The 19475-nt window shown below is 40.3% G+C and overlaps 1 protein-coding gene across 2 annotated transcripts in view; it reads left to right on the forward strand.

Moving 5' to 3' along the window:
- TBC1D5 (TBC1 domain family member 5) overlaps positions 1–19475 on the forward strand; it is a 538167-nt gene that overhangs the window by 383559 nt on the left and 135133 nt on the right. For both annotated transcript variants that reach the window (XM_082654224.1, XM_082654225.1), the window contains exon 14: positions 10352–10494. In XM_082654224.1, the coding sequence (XP_082510350.1) occupies positions 10352–10494 (143 nt within the window). The remainder of the gene's footprint in view (positions 1–10351; positions 10495–19475) is intronic.

Below are 19475 nucleotides of genomic sequence, written 5' to 3' on the forward strand. Positions count from 1 at the left end.
GTTAGCTAGGGAGCCAGGGATAAAGTGGAGTAGCCCACCCCTCTTTAACCCTCTTTTGTTCCCATTTTGCTTCCATTACTAGAGAAAGGTAACTGTGAGGGTTTGAGTTGAGCTTTGTGGGTGTTGACTGCTCTTCTCCCTCACTGACTCCTGCCCCCTTGTAAGTCAGCTGGACCCCGTGCAGATACATTCCGCTCTTCATTTATCTGCATTAATGGACAGGAACCAGGGCACATATAATCCCAAATGGTGGATAATCCAAAAACAGTTAATACTTGACTTTGAAATGTATTTAGTGGTGTTTTAAATTGTTTTTACCTTCCTAACTATATTGTGCTAATGTTGCCATTAGTTTGCATTCCCTGAACATACCCTGGTTGATTGGGGCACTTAGTGGGGAGGGGGCACAGAAAAATACAAAGTGACTGTGGGAACCCAGATTGGTAGGGCTTTGACTGAATTAGAATTTTACTTTGGATAATTTCCATGTTAATGATTGAAAGCTGTCAGCATCTCATCCCGTCTAGGGCCCAGCACAGTGCCTGCTACACAGTTGAATTTCAGGAAATACATGTTAAATGAAGATCCTGGGTGTTTTTCATAGCAGCCTTACTTACGGTCAGATCAGGGCTAGCCCGAGCCAGGAGAGGAAGTCAGTGAAGGATGTCCACCGCCCTCTCCCCTGCTGTTCCATCTCCAGCTTAGTGAAGTTGAGAATTGCCAATCATGGACACTTTTCCAATATGAGGCTGAATTACAGGCTGTTCAACCAGCTGAGCCACAAAGATTAGCTCCTCAGTAGCAGAGACTTAATCCAGGAAGAAAGAAAATATGCTGTTCCTTTAAAATGCAAGGAGATAATTTGAAATAGGTGCAAAGAGGCTGTGTATTCCTTTCAGTAGAGTATAACTTTCCATGGCAATATAAACCTCTAAAGTAAAATAAACAATAATATAGAGCATGACTTCTTAATTTAAGGTCCATGGATCAGCTAAACTCCTGAAGTGGCTTGCACATGCATATGTGCGTGGATGTGTATATATTTTAGGGGAGAGGGTTCATCACCTTGATTGAATTCTCAAAGGGGTCCACAACTCCTCTCTAATTATATAGAGAATAGAATTTACGTTTCACTATTTCATGCTTTCCATAAAGCTTTGTAAAGAGGGAAACACACCCATTGCCACTGCCTCTCAATTGTCTCCCTTTAGACTTCAGAACTACCTGAGAAAGTAATGTTGTGAAACTGAAACTGTAGCTGGTTCTAGACTAGGCATGGGCGTAGGCCGAGCAGCCTGGAGTCGGTAAAGAAAGACTGAATGAGAAAGTGAACACTGGCCAGGCAATCTAGAACAAGAGAGCACTGACCTGTGCAAGAAGCCAAGCCACAACCTCTGCAGCAAAATCAGCCCAGAACAGTCAGGACTTGGTCAGTGACTGCCAACTCCCCTGTTTTTGCCTGCTTCCAACTCAGGACCAAACAGAGAAAGCTAATATGCTCCCCAAATCAATCACAAATGAGGCTCCTCTTCTGGTCGGCCCAGCGCCATCCTTATAGCCTCCAATCAGGCAGACCTGAAGCCTTCTCTGTGATTCACCAATAAAGCTTTCCCACTCCCCTGACTGCTTTTGATCCTTTGCCAAACACAAGTGATGGTAGCTGATTCCCTTGCTATAGCAAGCTTTGAATAAATAGCCTCCGCTTGCCCTTGTTTGGGTGGTCTTCCTTTGTTTCAACTGTGCATGGAGATCTGAGAGGTTCCAGGGAAACTTCCTTATCCTGAAATCTCTCTTCTACCAGGTCATCGTGGGGCTGGTAGTAATGATACCATTGGGGCAGACATCTCTTACTGTTTAGCTCTTTATCTTTCCAGGTAAAACATTTTAAATGCATGTTTTCTTTTAGAGACAGATCTGTCTGAGCATACTGATAGCGCAGAACCTCAGGGTGAGAATGGTTCCTGGGTCACACAGAAGAGAAAACACCAAATCGTTGGCCATCCAGCCAGGCTCCCAATGTTGTAGGGCTTCTGCATGGGGAGTAGGAGAGTGCCCTTTTGGGTCCTGGCGGCACTGGGATTCTCTGCCCCTTGTATGCACTGGCCACTCCCCTCTTTGCAGCTAGCTTATTGGCCATGTCCTGTCCCATCCCAACTCTCACCTCGTTAGAGCCGATCACCAGAGAACCCAAGAGAGTCATCAACTCAGGGCTAAACACAGAAGGCCTCAAACTTAAGAGTGTTCGCTCTGCCTTCAACTGCCATTGTATGTAACCATCATAGTAAATTTATGTTTAAAAAAATATTGACCTATAAATGTTAACTTTTAAAATGTCACAATTTTTATGGCCTTGTTCTGGCATTTCTTCATCTTGTAATATACTGGGAGTTAAGCAAAATCAGAGTGACCCAGTTTCTCCTAAACTTTGGGAGGCCTTCTCCCTTTCCCGAATGTCTGTGTCTCTCCTTTTTATTGGATCATGTTTTTATAGTGATGTTTTCCTGGGGGCAAGCATTACAGATACTACGAGAGATAGAACGTTAAGAGACGTTTGGCTGTGTGTGCCTGGTGTCCCAGCCATTGGATGTTTCATGGCCATTGGTCCACGAAACCAATGAGTAAGCTGGTTAGAAGACCCCCACCCAGGACTAAGGGGATGTGAACAGAAACCAGAACCTCATTTAGTGATTCTCTGGATCAGCAGCATGAGCAGCTCCAGGGAACTAGTTCGGAATGCAAACGATCGGGCCCCATCTAAATCTCAGAATCAGAATCTGACACTCTGAGGATGCGTCCTAGCAATCTGCGTTTTAATAAGCCCTCCAGGCAAGTCTGATGCACACTAAAGTTTGAGACCATTACTCTAGTTAGAAGAGTCATCCAACAGTTTAAGCCTCTTCTCTCCTCCTAGAATAACATTGTACGCGGATGCATGGTGGATTTCAGGAGCCCTGACAGCTGGCACCAAAATGAGTGGGAAACAGGGAACTGTCACCTAGTCCATGGCTTCCAAAACTTTAATATACACAGAGATCACCTGTAGGTCTGGTTAAAATGAGGAGTCTGATCCAGTAGGACTATATTGGGGACCTGGGAGTCTGCATTTCTAACAAGCTCCCCAGTGTTGGGGCCGGTCCTAGGATCACATTTTGAAGGCAGGGTCCTAGTAGACTACAGGCCCCAGCTGCAGAACATCTGAGGTGTAGGCAAGCAGGGAGCCAGAGTACAGGAAGTGAAGGGAGAAAGTCCAAAAGCAAGGGCTTAGGAGGCCTTGATGGATTCCTTCATAGGTGTGATCACTTACTATTCAGTATGTGTGTCCAGGGATCCCTACAGAGAGGAGAGCAGCCCAGGGGAATGTCAGATGAGCAGCTAGGAAACGTATGAGAGATCAAGGCTGCAGGCTCAAGATCAAGAAGATCACTGGTTAACAAGAGCTGACCTGGGAAGGAGGATTCATATTAATTTAATAAACATTTGTTAACTCCCCTACTCTGTCCAACACCAAATAACCCCAGGGAGCTTATGATCTGCTGCAGAAGGAAGAGGAACCAAACCAACCTATCAGTAATTAACCCTTTAGCTGGGATCTGTTTATCAGTGCCTTCATCTCTAGACAGTGTGATTGGGGAACAGAATAGATATGGAACCTGTAAACATCAGGCCTGAGTGACGCACTTGTCCTAGCCTCCGCACAGCTAGGCAGGGTCCGGGCGCCTTGTGCGATGGCGGGGAGGGGGAGAAGGAAAAGAGGGCCCGAGAAAACCACCCCCAGAAGGTGCTTATAGCTACAGGTAAGCGGTAAGAAGTCATAGAAACCAGGCACCGCTGCTGCCTCTTAGGAAAGGGCTCAGTCTGACTCTCTTCATGCCGTGTGACTGGTCTGCAGACGTGCGGTCTTACGTCCACCCTGAATCACATGGATCCTGATGGTATTTCTTAGTTTAGTGTTACACCTTATGTTAGTTCCTCCAACAATATATATGAGTGTATTAGGAGATTTATGCAGAGGAAATTGAAAAGTGTTTTTCAGTGAGGCTAAGATTTCATTGGTATGTGAAATAGCCTATGACAATTTCAAAAAAATAAAGTCGCACAAGGTTTGTTTTGTTTTTTAATGAGTTTCAGATTAGGGAAGGATAGGAGCAATTATTTTTAGGAAGACTGTGTGTGCTCTTTCAGAAAACCGACTTGCTCATAACTCCCTTTCCTGAAGATAAAATGACAGAACAAAGCCTATTTATAGACTTCCTAGAAGTAAGACTTGTTTGTAGTATAAATAAACACTAGTATTCACAGAGCCTAAAATTAAGTGTCCCAACATGACCACCGACCATCCATGAATTCTTCATGCTGTTATTCATAGGTCGGAGTGGCTTCCAAGTAATTTTCTCAAGGAGATGCCCAGTAGCTCACTTGTAGTGGAGCCCAAGTAAGTGATCGGGTAGAGAGATTACTTCTTAGCAGCTTTTACCCCCATTTTCTCTTGAGTCAGGGCTATGATTCCAGCTGCACCCTGGTTGGAGTGTACAAATAGGATTCTCAGTGAGAGCACATCCTATTCATACAACTAAATCGATATTGGAGTATGACCACCTTTCAATAGCTTTATTTGAACTTGCTGGTAAATCATACATCCTAAAATTACTCCTCGATATACCATACTTGTAATCCAAATGGCAGGTCTACCTCTGAAAGAAGTGTGTGTTTGTGTGTGTGTGTGTGTGTGTGTGTGTGTGTGTGTGAGAGAGAGAGAGAGAGAGAGAGAGAGAGAGAGAGCGGGAACGTTCAAGGATTATACAGCCTCAAGACATGTGATGGTCATCCTCTGTGCCCCACACTCTCAGAGCATCTTGAACCGCTGAAAAAACATAGATACACAAGGCTCTGCTTTCCATTCAGACTATTTTTGCAAAGGGCGTATTATAGTTGTTCTGACAAAACAGCTTCAGACCCTTGCCAAAGAGAATAAATTACAGTACGAATGGGTAATAATTATTAGGAACTTATTTTTGGAATAAGAAACCTTCCTTAATAAAGGGCTATGTACTGCCCACTGAAAGGAACAGAGAATTTTCCCCAAAGTCAAAAATACGCTTTTAACAGTTCGTGTACTTATCCTGTGGGGGTTAAGTTAGGGTTAACACGTGTTCCCAGAAAGCCAAATTCAAGCTGGCTTCAACCTGCGTATTACAAGGAGCACTTAGAAAGCAAATTTGAGTTCCTTAAAGATAATAACTAATTTGAAGTTGCAGTTCCTTCAGTTTTTGCAGCAGAGTTTGATGGGCTTGAAGTATTCAGATCTTGCTGTAACACATGCAGATCCCAAATATTTCTAAGGAGGCCAAATTGAAATAGATTGAAAAAATAGCCAACAGGCTAAGCATCCTCCAATAATGTATTCTGCAGAGCTGTCAGAAAAAGAATAAACGTGAAATTGGGGGGGAAAAATGATTTATTTTGGCTTCCATCTTTTGTGGCTTTGCTCTCCAAAGAAGTTAGAATTAAAGATGAGAATGCCTTGTGACCCTAATTATAATAACTACAATATTTGGTTCTAATTTTAAGACTGTTTTCATAGAGTTGACATAAAGGAAAACTCGGTAAATTAATTCAAAAAGAACTGAGTACAAAGGAACCCAGTATAAGAAGAGCCTAAATTCAGTCAAGAGAGGAGGCAGGCACAAAGATGGGAACTTCTGATTTGCTTTTGTTTTTCTCTGACACAAACACAGAATTTGGATTCTGTGTTTCTTCTCTACCAGGCATGGATTATTTAAAAATTAACTGTTAGTTTTGAAAAGTACAAGTGAACAGAAGGCAAAAGACAAAATTAATATCATTAAGCAAAACTCTAACATTGCTCTTTTGTGTTCCAATATGCTTACCCAGTGATCACAGGTTACTCAAGATGCCCCTATAGTGTTTGTTAAATTAAATTGAATATACCTTTTCCATTTTACTTGTTCTTCCAAGGTGGCTGTACCCATATCTCAGAAGAAAAAAGAAATGAAGATCTAGTGTATAAATTGCTTTCTGCGTGTATAACCCACTGCAGCCATGTTGGATTAAGGCTATGTTTATTTAAGCCTCAGTCAAATTGTTTATTTAAACCTCAGTCAAATTGGTCATTTTCATAAGCTGATCAGTAAAAAATGTATTTCTCTTGGTGTTTCCATGGGTCATTCACCAAGCAATAACACCATCAGGAATCACTGATCCCCAGGGGATAACAGCTTAATTACACAGAAATTTAAAACTGAGAATAGTGGCATAAATGCAGACATGGAGACTGTCCTGTCTGTGGGTAGTTTATTATTAAATTTAATACTTCAGAAGGTCTTTTTGGTTTGTGTAGATTTTAATTACTAAGTAAGTCTGGTAAATAATGAATTATTGTATTATCACAAATAATACAAGGTATAGGTTACGAGCATTGCAATCTGCAGGTGTAACATACATAAAGCAAGATTAATAGTATCAAGCAATTAAACTGAAGCTAAAAGAAAGGTTTAATGCTACCCTTAAGTGTAACTTAAACTCTTGCTAAATATTTTTAACTGCAATAAAAGCATGTTAATTTTAGGAGTGACTTCTTTACAGGACCTCATTCCTTAGAATAAGTTTTCCTTTCTAGGAATACAAAAGCATACTGAAATTGTCTCTATTGGTAACTTATTCCATAAAGAACTGATTTTTTTCTTGGTTTTTAAGCTCAATGAAGAAAGTCCAAAATAGCACAGGAAATTTTGTGTGTGGTGAATATATGTATGAACTAAACCCAGTTGGGATAAAAATGATTAAATTATTGATAAGGTCATTGTTGGTCCCAAAGCGTTCCATTAGTCATACAGTGTACGCCTTAAATATTTTGAGAATTTGGCCTTAATTTTCCTATAATTGCAGATAAAATAGAGGAAACTATATTTTGCTTTAATGTAATATCCTTGCATGTACAACTTATTAACAGTTTTATATAAAAGAAACTTGCTAGGCACCTATTAATGAATTTTTTCCTTCTGTGTTTTTTTCCACTTCCTGAATTATTTTTATGCTGCCATTAACCAGATGAATTCCTGTATTTCCAATTTAGCCACCTTTCCTTGTCAGTAGTGTGACAGGTGGCTTTACAGTGAGTTTAACAAGACCTTGGTAAACACGTAAAGCACTTAGCAAAGTGTACAGAGCTCTTTACAGAGAACTTTCTGGCTCACGCTCTCTCTCTCTATTTCTCTCTGTGTCTCTTTCTCTCCCTCTCTCTCTCTCTCTCTCTCTCTCTCTCTCTCACACACACACACACACACACACACACACACACACTCTCTCTCTCTCTCTCTCTCTCTCTCTCTCTCTCTCTCTCTCTCTCTCTCTCTCACACACTTTGGTCCTTGCCCTGGAATTATTTACCAGTGTACTTGGCAAGGTGAAACTTCAAAACTAAAGCAATGTAAAATATTTATAAAGCGGCACATCACAGATTACACATTAAATATAAAAGTACTGAAGACGTACATTCTGTGTGATTTTGAAGGCATGTTTTATTCACTGTAGATTGCTAGGTGTCTTCAGTCCCCACTCCTGACAGCTCTGCGGTGGCAACTGCAGCACATATGTATCTGCAGGGTGTTTTTTGAAGCTAAGCTAACACAACCCCAAATGGCAGGAAAGCTGCAAGAGAAGGGGTTTGGGCAATAACTGAGCATTTTGTTATAGAAATAATAGGAATATAGATTATTTCTGAAAAGTAGACTCCTTTGTTTTCTATGCATTATCTGTGATGAAACCAAAGATGTGATTGTCCATAAGAAAATGAGAGGAATTTGAACTTTAAGGAAGAGGGATAAAGATAGCATTGTATTCTCATCTGTGGTGTGTATTAACCTTCATTAGTTTGGGTTTTTTTTTTGATAAATGATGTTTATTGTAATATGATAGATGTCACCTTTTTTCAAAAGGCATTTTGCTTTCAATAGCCTGGAAAACACACAGAAAAAATTTTCTCTACACATAAGAAGGCCTAGCAAAAGCAATGTCTTTTGGGAAACAGCAGCAGCAGTTACCAAATGGGCTTATTCAGATAAGGAAAGCATTAAAATAACCTCCAGAAGGGAAGGGGCCACATTCAGGGCACAGTATTGTTTTATGGGTGTGATCCTTGAGTTTTGTACTGGCATCCAGATTTGAACCAGGAGGAATCACTTAAATGTCAGAATTTGCAGTTTTCAAATTGCCAAAATTTGCCTATCCGTCAAACCAAGATAATTCTTATTTATTTATTTACTTATGTTTTTCAGCGTTACTGAGGTATCATTGACACATACAATTGTAGGATATTTAGCATACGTCATTGTGATTTGATATACGTGCACATCGTGAAAAGATTCCTCCATCTATTTAATTAACATAGCCATGATCTCACATATTTATCTTTTTTTTTTTTTGATGAGAACATTTAAGTTCTTTCTTTCTTAGCAAATTTCAATGATACAATACAGTGTTACCAACTATGGTCACCATGTTATACATTCGCCCCTCATCAGTTTTTTTCATTGATGAATGTTTCATCAGTTGTGTCACTTGGATAACTGAATAACCATGTTCTAAGTGATTTTAGTCACTTACTAATGCAGATATAGATAGTTATCAGTTTAAAGGTCCTTAAACAGGTCCCCCAGATGGTCTAATCCAGGTACTTTTTGCTTTGCCCATTCTCTGGTTCCCCGACACTCTTTGCAAGACCAGTTAATTGTTTGTAATTAAGAAGAGCAACCTGTTTAATTCAGGGATATTTTGGTACTTCTTAAAACAGTAAATATTAGCATTTGTAATTTGAAAGAATTAGAAGTGTGTGGTGAAATAATGTTTCATTCTAAACCACATAAATACAAGCATATTAGACAAAATATACATATATATATATTTTGTGTTAGTCACCTCTCATATATTAGCAGTGAGGTAAGAACTGAAAGGTAGATAAACATTCTAAGCAATACTATAACATTTCTTTTTAAGGATAAATGTCATTTAGACATTAAATTTCTTCCTGAAAAATTGAGTAACATAATTTAAGATGAAGTTGAAAATAGTTTATTCTGTTGATTAATTTGGTAATATGAATAAAAGAACTCAAATATTTGATCATATGGTTCCTAATAAACTGGGATGCGTATGTGTGATTATACACTATTTTGTCACAGCTTTTTGATTCCTCCTTAAATGTAATACTCCCTGAAAAAAAAGCAGTATTTGAATTTTTTTTTTTTTTGGCCTCACTTTAACCTCACAGATGGTTATATTTGGTTTTGAATTTTGCAAGGAGGTAATATCTCTTAACTAATTTTTAAAGAATCTCCTCTATTCTGTACTATTTAGTGGTACTAGAAATTTAGAATTTTTGAGTCTTTGCTATGTGCCAGAATCACACAGATTTCTAGCTGAAGTTCCTAGAGAAAGGCTTGTGTAAAGGAAATTATAGCCATATATATAAAATTAGAAGTAAATGGATAAAAATATATCAAAGTGAATTATTTTAATTTTCTTGTAAGAATTAGATATAAATAGCTTAGCATTGGCTCAGAGTCTGAGGTGTTACTATTTATGATGTAGAATTAGAGGCAGACCTTGTTTAGTATTCCTATTAGCTTTTTATGTCTGCTCTGTAGCACCAGTGTTCGTTTTCCTGGCCATAAAACTGACTGTGTTTTGAAAACTACCCCTAGAAAGATAACCTCAGTGATAAGGTATATCTATTCTGAAGTTAAAAATTAAGTATCATTATATGTTTCATTTGAAATAACTGTCTGCGCTTGACAAAAACAGATATCTTTTGTTTTTTCCACATTTAATTTTAAAATGAATGTTTTTACATAGGAGTGTAATGTGAGAATGCAGTTTTCTGTTTGGCTGTAGTAATTTGTCATATGACCATCTGCAAAAGTCTAGTTAACAAAAAAAAGGTCAGTAATAATATAAAATTTTGGAATATTGTTATTTTTTAATTCATAACCTTACGTATGAGGCAACTATCAAACTGCATTCATTTTTCTCTTTGCCTTTTTGAGATTTGTGATTTCTAATACATATGAAAGATTTCTACCCTTCTCAAATATCATACTTGTGTTTTATACATATAGGAATAAAGTTTAGTGATTGTGGCCTAGTTATAAAATTACAAAACTCATTTGAAAGCTTAAAACTTGGATTTCACTGTATTATATTTTTGATATATAATATTTGCTCGGTGTGATCAGTTAAAAATTATAATTTTTTCACAGTCACAGGAGAAAATGATTCCTCTTTATATTACTCTCAAAAGTACTATTTTCTGAATTTGGGTTTTGTTTCTTCCCAGACGGTGGGTACGGCTGCTGTTTGGACGAGAGTTCCCCCTGCAGGATCTTCTGGTGGTCTGGGATGCCTTGTTTGCAGATGGCCTCAGCCTGAGTTTGGTTGATTATATCTTCATAGCCATGTTACTCTACATCCGAGATGCTTGTAAGTGTTAATGACCTTGCTGACATTCAACTAAGTGGTCCTGATTTTTTAAACTGTGTTTCTTAAATATACTTTATCTTTTATTTTGAATTACCATACCTATATTTTTATAGTAGGCAGTATATTGAAGTTTCAAAGGAACATACTAAATATGCTTTCTGTTAGTTAACCATGTACATATTGGGAGATGTGAGTGATTTTATATTGAGAGAATTGGAATATTCTTCAGAACCCTTTTTCTAAAGACTTTACTCCTGCTTTAATCTCCTCATTACACACATTTGTGAAACATACATATAAAAAGCCAGTATCTCAGATATGTTTAGAGCTCCACCTTCTGACAGGTAGGGAGTATTCAGGAATATTTATCCGGAGCTTGGAGCTGTTTTTATAGAACCTACAACTTGCCAATAAAAGTTAAATATTACATTTAAAGATATTTTAACTTCTTCTCAGTTGTATTTTGGCCAAATGTATTTCTCAGTGGAGTGTCAAACGGCAGATGTATTCCCACCTCATCCGATCTACCTTAGGGTGCTTGCCGAGCTGGAAAGCCAGTGCCTAACCCTTTGGAATGGTCCGATAATCCTCCGCTTGAAGAAAATAGCAAAGCGTGTTTTAAATTTCAAAATACCTCAAATTGTTTTCCTTCTCAAAAAAATAACCACAGTTCACAAAACCAGATTTGTAAGCCAAAATATAATTAGGAGAGATTGCACAAAGGAATGATGAAGTAGGAAATAAAAAACTACCATAAGAGTAGGACTTTGTCAGAAGAACATAAACTATTTGGAGTCATTCATAATCTTGACTGTTAAATTGCTGTGTGGTTCTCTTTCTGTGTTCATTAAATGCCAGTTGTGCCAGATGCTGTTGTTATGCCTCTGGTAACACTAATAATATCCTTTAAATTTTAGATTATGCTTTCTAAATTCCCCCCAAATTACTTGAATGAGTAAGTGACAGGAGCACCACATTTTATCCAAAACTTGTGGTCTTCTTCTGTTCCTTGAAGGTCAGATAGTTTGGGTATTGACATACAAAGTGAAAAGTTCCTTCTTTCTGAGTCAGAGCTAAACCGAGAAGAACATGGAAATCATAAGAGGAAACATCTTGGAAAGTAGAGAAGAATGTTTGGGTAGATTTGAGGGATACTGTTGATAGATTTTAGAATATTTAACGCTAATCTCCCATTTAAAAATGGTATGATTTTTATAGAATGTAAGTAATAAAAAACAAAAGGAATGAGAAGCTGCTTTTATTTTTAAAAATGCTTTTGGATAATATTTTCACAAAATTTTCCAAGTCAAACCACTATCGAAATGTATTCTGATTTTCTGTAGTCTTAAACATTTGAATATTTACTCTTTTCTTACTTTGCTGCATCACAACTATATTTTTAATTTAATCACCCTGTTTCCTGTGCTAAGATCTACTTTTAAAAATTAATTTAATAAAACTTGCAGTTTTTGGCAGCTGAAGCCTTTGTACATTTTTAATCCCTGCTCTGATGACCTTATAAAACACATAGGCAAAAGTGAAAAAATGCAGGAGTAGTGAAGTTGTTTATTTCAATATGAAGTCCAAGTTATTTAAATTTGCTTATTTAAACCCATAACAGTGGATGAGATTTCCTAAAAATAGGATGACTATATATTAAGTATTTAAGGGGCACTGCCCCTGTCCTCAGGAAGTTTACCAACTAGTAGGAAAGACTGACGTCATTAATTTCAAACTGACGTGTCTGGAACTGTGGCTGAGGCATGGATGGGCAGCATGAAAGTTTACAGCAGGGGCACCGAGCTCCCCTCTGGGCAGGCTGTGTGACTAGAGAAAAGGCTATAGATGTTGGCGAGCGAAATAAGGGATCTGCGTTCCAGGCAGAAGGAACAGCATGAGCAAAGAAGCTATGGAGGAAGAGTCAGCTTAATGGGGGTGCTGTATGTGTGTTTCTGCGACTGTGTGGTATCCTGAGGGTGCAAAGGGAGAGTGACTAGCAGGTTATGAGGCTGAAGGAGTCAAGAGAATTAGATCGTGATGCGAGTCCTTATCCTGGAGGTGACAGGAAACTGCTGAAAGGTTCAGAGCAGCAGTGTGGGCAGTGTTAGGTCACTCTGTCAGCCGTGTGGAAATAGACTTGAAGCAGACAAGACTGGAGCAAGGACATCAGATAAAAAGTTATGACCATAGTCCAAGGGAAAAACTGTGGATTGAAGAAATCTTCAGAACTGAAGTCAGCATGTCTTGGGGATTAAATCGAATAGGTGAGAGAGTACAGGAAGTTCTCCCTCATGAGCCCTGGCTTGGAGAGCTGAGTAATCTGTACGACTTGGAGAGGAAAGAGAAGGATTAGCAGGTTTGGGGAATGGGTATGATTGAGTTTGGGCCATGCTGAATTTGAGATGTCTGTGAGAAATCAGTACCTGAAGATTGGAAAATAAAGCTGTCAGTGTCAAGGCTACAGATTTATTTTTGCAAATGGTGAATAGGTACGTGTTCGTTAAAGCCGCAAAAGTGGATGTGATCTTCCAAGAATAGAGGGGCCTTACATCCCAGTTTATATGGAACAGTCTCAGTTTACACTTGCTAATCAAGAGTAATAGTTATTCATACTGCCTTCTTTCACTCTCAGAGGCATCCCATAGAGATCATAAGAATTATATGGTCAGTCTAGCTAAGGTGGGTGCTTACAGAAAGAGAAGGTGGCAAAGGTATTTAATATCAGTATTTAAGAGGCACCAGAGAAGGAAGAGCTTTTGTTGTAAGCTCACAAAGCTGTTATATGAGCGAGGGAAGTAACAGGGGTCAGGAGTGCTGAGGTACAGTAACGTAAGGCTGGAAAGGTCCACCTGTGGAGGGACAGTTGTTGGAGACCTTACCGAAGTGGATTCAGTGGACTGGGGGAGCAGAAGCTGGATTATGGTAGGTTGAAGGATAACTGGACAGCTCAGAACTACAATAGCCTTTTCTACAGTTTTTGTTGTTATTTTATACACACATTACATTTTCAACAAAAAGTCAATTAAATAAAAAAGAAAGAATGCAGAGAGAGCATGTGCAGAGTAATCTTTAAAGAAAGTCAACAGGGAAGGGAAGAAGAAAGATGTAACTGGAGGTCGGTGTGGGGACCAGGAAGGTTTGATGGCTGCCTGTAGAGGGAAACAGGGCACCTGGACGTGGGAGAGCTGCGGAGAATTTCTTTCTCAGACCAGAGTCTGAGCTCCTCCTTCAAGGGTCAGCACTAGTTTTTCCCTCCTGTTCTGTGAGTAGGATTTATGAAAAGTTGAATTATCCTGTTTTTTTGAAGTTTTTACCGTTTATGATTTGTTCTTCACACCCACTCTTCTACCCGCCAGTGAGACAGAATTTTGTCTCTCTTGGTTTGCCTACTGTATCCCAGCATCTAGAACAGGGCCCAGTGCATAGTAATCCTCCTGACACATATTTTTTGAGTGAAATAATTGAAGAAACAAGGGCCTAGACTAGGCAGTGGCGTGAGGTCGGGAGTCCTGTGGAAGGAGGCACCAGGCAGGTTTCAGAAGTAGACCGGTTTCTAGGAGAAGGTGCCTGATAAAGGACGAGGCGAGGCTGTCTGCTGTGAATGTGGCAGGACAGGGCTTGAGGGGAGTGACTGGGAAGCGCTGGGGAGGTGGCTGCCCAAGACCTAGCATGAGCCCGTGAGCTGTTGAAGAGCCTGCAGAGACATGTGGGCAGTGGCACCGGGTGACGCTCACCGGGCAAGACCCAAAGAGGCAGAGAGCGATTCAGGCTTCAAGTGAGGCCCACATCCGGCTGAAAGGAGGCAGGAGGTGGGGGGCGTTGAGTACATCTTAAGAGAGAGGTTCAAGATGTGTAGGGAGAGAAGTGTGGCTAGGAAGAGACTGCTGCAAAATCAGAGTATCAGGGGATTTACAGGGAGCATGCGAGAGCTGAAAGCATCAGAGGTTGTGGTCAAACGAGAGGACGTGGAGCAGTTCTCGGTGTGACCAGGGTGGTCAAAGACAGTAAAGGGGGGAAGGAAGTCACTGAGGAGATCAAGGGATTGGGAAGGAGCTGGGCTTTTTGTTTGGTCCTCCAGGGACACTTCATTGAGAATCATGATAGGAGAAGGTATAGAAGAAGCACAGTGAGGCCAGCAGTGGAAGCATCCCATAATTGCAGAAGAGTGACCAAGGAAACAACTTTTATTCAGTCAATCATTTATTCAAAGCATCAACCACTCAACCAGTATTTATTGAGTGCCTGCTCTTTGCCGGCCATCCTGGTGCCTCCATGACACTAACGAAGGGAAAGGATGGAAGTATAGATACATGGCATGACCTTCAGAGGAAGAGGGATCTTTATGGAATGAGAGGAAGCAATGGCTCACAGACAGAGCGGGGTGCCCCCCACCATCACCCCTGGAGGTTGCAGGGGCAGCAGTGGTCGGGAGGGCAAGGCTCAAAGGGGAAGGTGTTGTTCCTCAGAGAGAATTGGGAGGGGGCAGAGTAGCAGGAAGAAGACACAGAACAGGATAGGGCAGAACACATGGGAGGGCAGTACTGATCAGATGAGTCTGCATCTTAGGCCGGGGTCAAGAACAAGAGGAAGGTGGGTAATTTGCCACCCTGTACGTTCCACGTGGAACATTGGTGTCAAGTTTTTATTCCATCTCCGTGGATTCTGACTCATGATGCCCTGCCTGGGGCATCCAGAATGCTGATGTTCCATTACACCCAGTCGTCTTCAAGCTCAAAAAGTTTTAACCGAACACCACTGTACAAGGCTCTGGGCATGACGTGTGCTCTCTTGGAGCTATAGGTGATGTATTTGTAGCTCAAGGAATGTTGCTCTTGCAGAAACTAAAGAGCCTTCCTTCAGTGACGGCACTCCTTACCTGGGGCCCCTGCTTCCTAGGGGTTCAATGGAGGGCTTCATCTTGATGCTGTGCAAAATATCCAGTAGGTGTGTGTTGCCCTGAGTCAAGGGTGTCTAGCCTTCATCATCGTCTCAAAGGAATATGTCACCCAAAAAACAGTTCAGATCCACCACATCTAGTCCAAAATCCTGATTTTACAGGCTCAGGTAATGAGGCCTGTTATGAATTGAACTGTATATTCAATCCAAAAAGACATGTTGAAGACCTAACCCCTAGTACTTCAGAGTAGGACCTTAGTTGGAGATAGATTGTTGCATATGTAAGCAGTTAAGAGGACGTCCTACTGGAGTGGAGGGCCTCTGATGCAATATGACTGGTGTCCTTCTAAGAAGACGAAAATTTGGACACAGACGTGCACAGAGAGAAGACAGTGTGAGGACACATGGGGAGAATAATGCCATATGAAGGCAGGGCAGAGATTGAAGTGATGTGTCTACAAGCCAAGGAATGGCAAGGATTTCCACGTGTCACCAGAAGCTGTGAGAAGGGCATAGAACAGATTGTCCCTCAGAGGCTCTCAGAAGGAGCAAACCCTGCCAACACTAGAAGCTAGAAGAGGCAGGAAGGATTCTTTCCTACAGATGTGAGAGGGACCATGACCCTGCCAAGACCTTGATTTCGGACTTTCAGACTCCAGAACTGTTAGACAATACATTTCTGTTGTTTTCCACCGTCCATTTTTTGGTACTTTGTTACAGCAGCCCTAGCAAACTAATACAATGCCCTTGGCAGTTAAGTGATTGAAAATAATCACACTCAGTCTGTGGGGTTAGATCCCAGTGTCCTTGCTTAGTTCTCATTCTACCCAGTTCACCATCAGCATCTCATATTTAATTTTTAACAAAAGTATTCATGTAAGTTTCTTTATTCACCTTGAAGAAAGCTTTCATTCTCTTTGAAAGTAATTGTCAGCCAAGTATAATATTCAACCACTTAATAAATTTCATAGAAACAGCATGTTCTTTATGAAGCCTCAGAGATGGAGCCCAACCTCCGTGTTGAGAGGTTAGGAAAGAAACTCTAGGCCACCGGGCTGATGTCAGGCAGACTGGTGCTCACATCACCTTTAACATCCCTCAAACCCTGCCATGATTTTATTCAGTAAAAGTAAAATTTCACATTGGAAAAAAAAGCAATATGAACATTACCTATACAGATTTTAAAATTTAACCTTTGAAATGAAGGTCAAATGGCTACTCTTCAAACAAACCTTTCACTTTTCCAAAGATACAGACCAGAATTATTATAAATAGATTATTCCCAAATATTTTAATCAAACTAGAAACATTTTTACTTTCTTATGTGTTGTAAGGAGTGCTTTGTGTATTCTTTGCTGGATTATATGGATTAAGATTGCATGCAAATTTTTCACAGAACTAGAACAAAAAAGTTTCACAATTTGTATGGAAACACAGAAGACCTCGAATAGCCAAAGGAATCTTGAGAACGAAAAACGGAGCTGGAGGAATCAGGCTCCCTGACTTCAGACTATACTACAAAGCTACAGTAATCAAGAGAGTATAGTACTGGCACAAAAACAGAAATATAGATCAATGGAACAGGATAGAAAGCCCAGAGATAACCCCACGCACATATGGTCACCTTATTTATTTATTTATTTTTTTGCGGTACACGGGCCTCTCACTGCTGTGGCCCTTCCTGCCGCGAAGCACAGGCCCCGGATGCGCAGGCCCAGCAGCCACGGCCCATGGGCCCAGCTGCTCCGCGGCGCGCGGGATCCTCCCGGACCGGGGCACGAACCTGTGCCCCTGCCGCATCAGCAGGCAGAGTCTCAACCACTGCACCACCAGGGAAGCACAGTCACCTTATTTTTGTTAAAGGAGGCAAGAATATACAATGGAGAAAAGACAGCCGCTTCAATAAGTGGTGCTGGGAAAACTGGACAGCTACATGGAAAAGAATGAAATTAGGACACTCCCTAACACCATACACAAAAATAAACCCAAAATGGATTAAAGACCTAAATGTAAGGCCAGACACTAGAAAACTCTTTAGAGGAAAACATAGGCAGAACACTCCATGACATAAATCACAGCAAGATCCTTTTTGACCCACCTCCTACAGAAATGGAAATTAAAAAAAATAATAAACAAGTGGGACCTAATGAAACTTAAAAGCTTTTGCACAGCAAAGGAAACCATAAACGAGATGAAAAGACAACCCTCAGAATGGGAGAAAATATTTGCAAATGAAGCAACTGACAAAGGATTAATCTCCAAAATTTACAAGGAGCTCATGCAGCTCAATATCAAAAAAAACAACCCAATCCAAAAATGGGCAGAAGACCTAAATAGACATTTCTCCAAAGAAGATATACAGATTGCCAACAAACACATGAAAGGATGCTCAACATCATTAATCATTAGAGAAATGCAAATCAAAACTACAATGAGGTATCATCTGACACCAGTCAGAACGACCATCATCAAAAAATCTAGAAACAGTAAATGCTGGAGAGGGTGTGGAGAAAAGGGAACCCTCTTGCACTGTTGGTAGGAGTGTAAACTGATACAGCCACTATGGAGAACAGTATGGAGGTTCCTTAAAAAACAAAATAGAACTACCATATGACCCAGCAGTCCCACTACTGGGCATATACCCTGAGAAAACCATAATTCATAAAGAGTCATGTACCACAATGTTCACTGCAGCTCTATTTACAATAGTCAGGACATGGAAGCAACCTAAGTGTCCATCGACAGATGAATGGATAAAGAAGATGTGGTACATATATACAATGGAATATTACTCAGCCATAAAAAGAAATGAAATTGAGTTATTTGTAGTGAGGTGGATGGACCTAGAGTCTGTCATACAGAGTGAAGTCAGAAATAAAAAAACAAATACCGTATGCTAACACATATATATATGGAATCTAAAGATAAAAAGAAAATGGTCATGAAGAACCTAGGGGCTGGACAGGAATAAAGATGCAGACCTACTAGAGAATGGACTTGAGGACATGGGGAGGGGGAAGGGTAAGCTGGGACAAAGTGAGAGAGTGGCATGGACATATATACACTACCAAACGTAAAATAGCTAGTGGGAAGCAGCCGCATAGCACAGGGTGATCAGCTCCGTCCGTGCTTTGTGACCACCTATAGGGGTGGGATAGGGAGGGTGGGAGGGAGGGAGACGCAAGAGAGAAGAGATATGGGGATATATGTATATGTATAGATGATTCACTTTGTTATAAAGCAGAAACTAACACACCATTATAAAGCAATTATACTCCAATAAAGATGTTAAAAAAAAGAAAAAGATTACATGCAAAAATAAAGGTTAGGAGATAAGGAAATATAATCCTATTATACTCCTATAGTATAATATAATCGTATTATTACTCCTGTAATAGTTTAAAATCGCGCTGCTCTTCTCACACTTTTTTTAGTGACTGACTTCAGACTGTAAGTCACTCATGTGGTCCCCTCCTTCCCCTGGCCTTACCTACCTAAATCTTGCTCCTGTTTTCACGCCTCGGGCAAAGTAGCTCCCCGTCCCCCCCCCCCCCCCCCCGCAACCCAACCTTCCCTGATTAGTCTAGCCCTCATTGACCTCTCGCTTTTACAGTCCTATAAGGTTTTAATCAATGCTACTCAACGTAGCACTTAATTACACTCAGTCTTATATTGTTCTTTCCTGTGAGTGTGTGCCTCGTTTTCTCAACTAGACTGTCAGCTCCTCAGGACCAGCGCCTATGTTACAGTTCTTCCCGGCTCCTCAAAGCATTTGAAGTGTCCTCTCGTTAGTATTGGGGGTGATCTCAGACAGAAGGGAGCTCTAGAGACCTGGGGTGAGGGCATGGATTCGTGTGCCATCGTTGCTGAGAGGACAGGTGCCAGAAGCTGTTTTCAACGTGGCTTTTGTAAAGAAAGCATTGTCTACTTTTAAATTAAGTATCTCAATTTTTTGCTTCTTATCTTTTATTTATTTAAATTTTTATTTTGTTTTTTACTAGTATCAAAGAAAAACATTTTTTCTAATTTACAAAGTAAAATACCTTTTATTTGTCTTGTAAATTGTATTAATAGCTAAAACACTA

This window comes from Grampus griseus (assembly GCF_964374135.1).
Source record: "Grampus griseus genome assembly, chromosome: 5".
NCBI lineage: Eukaryota > Metazoa > Chordata > Mammalia > Artiodactyla > Delphinidae > Grampus > Grampus griseus.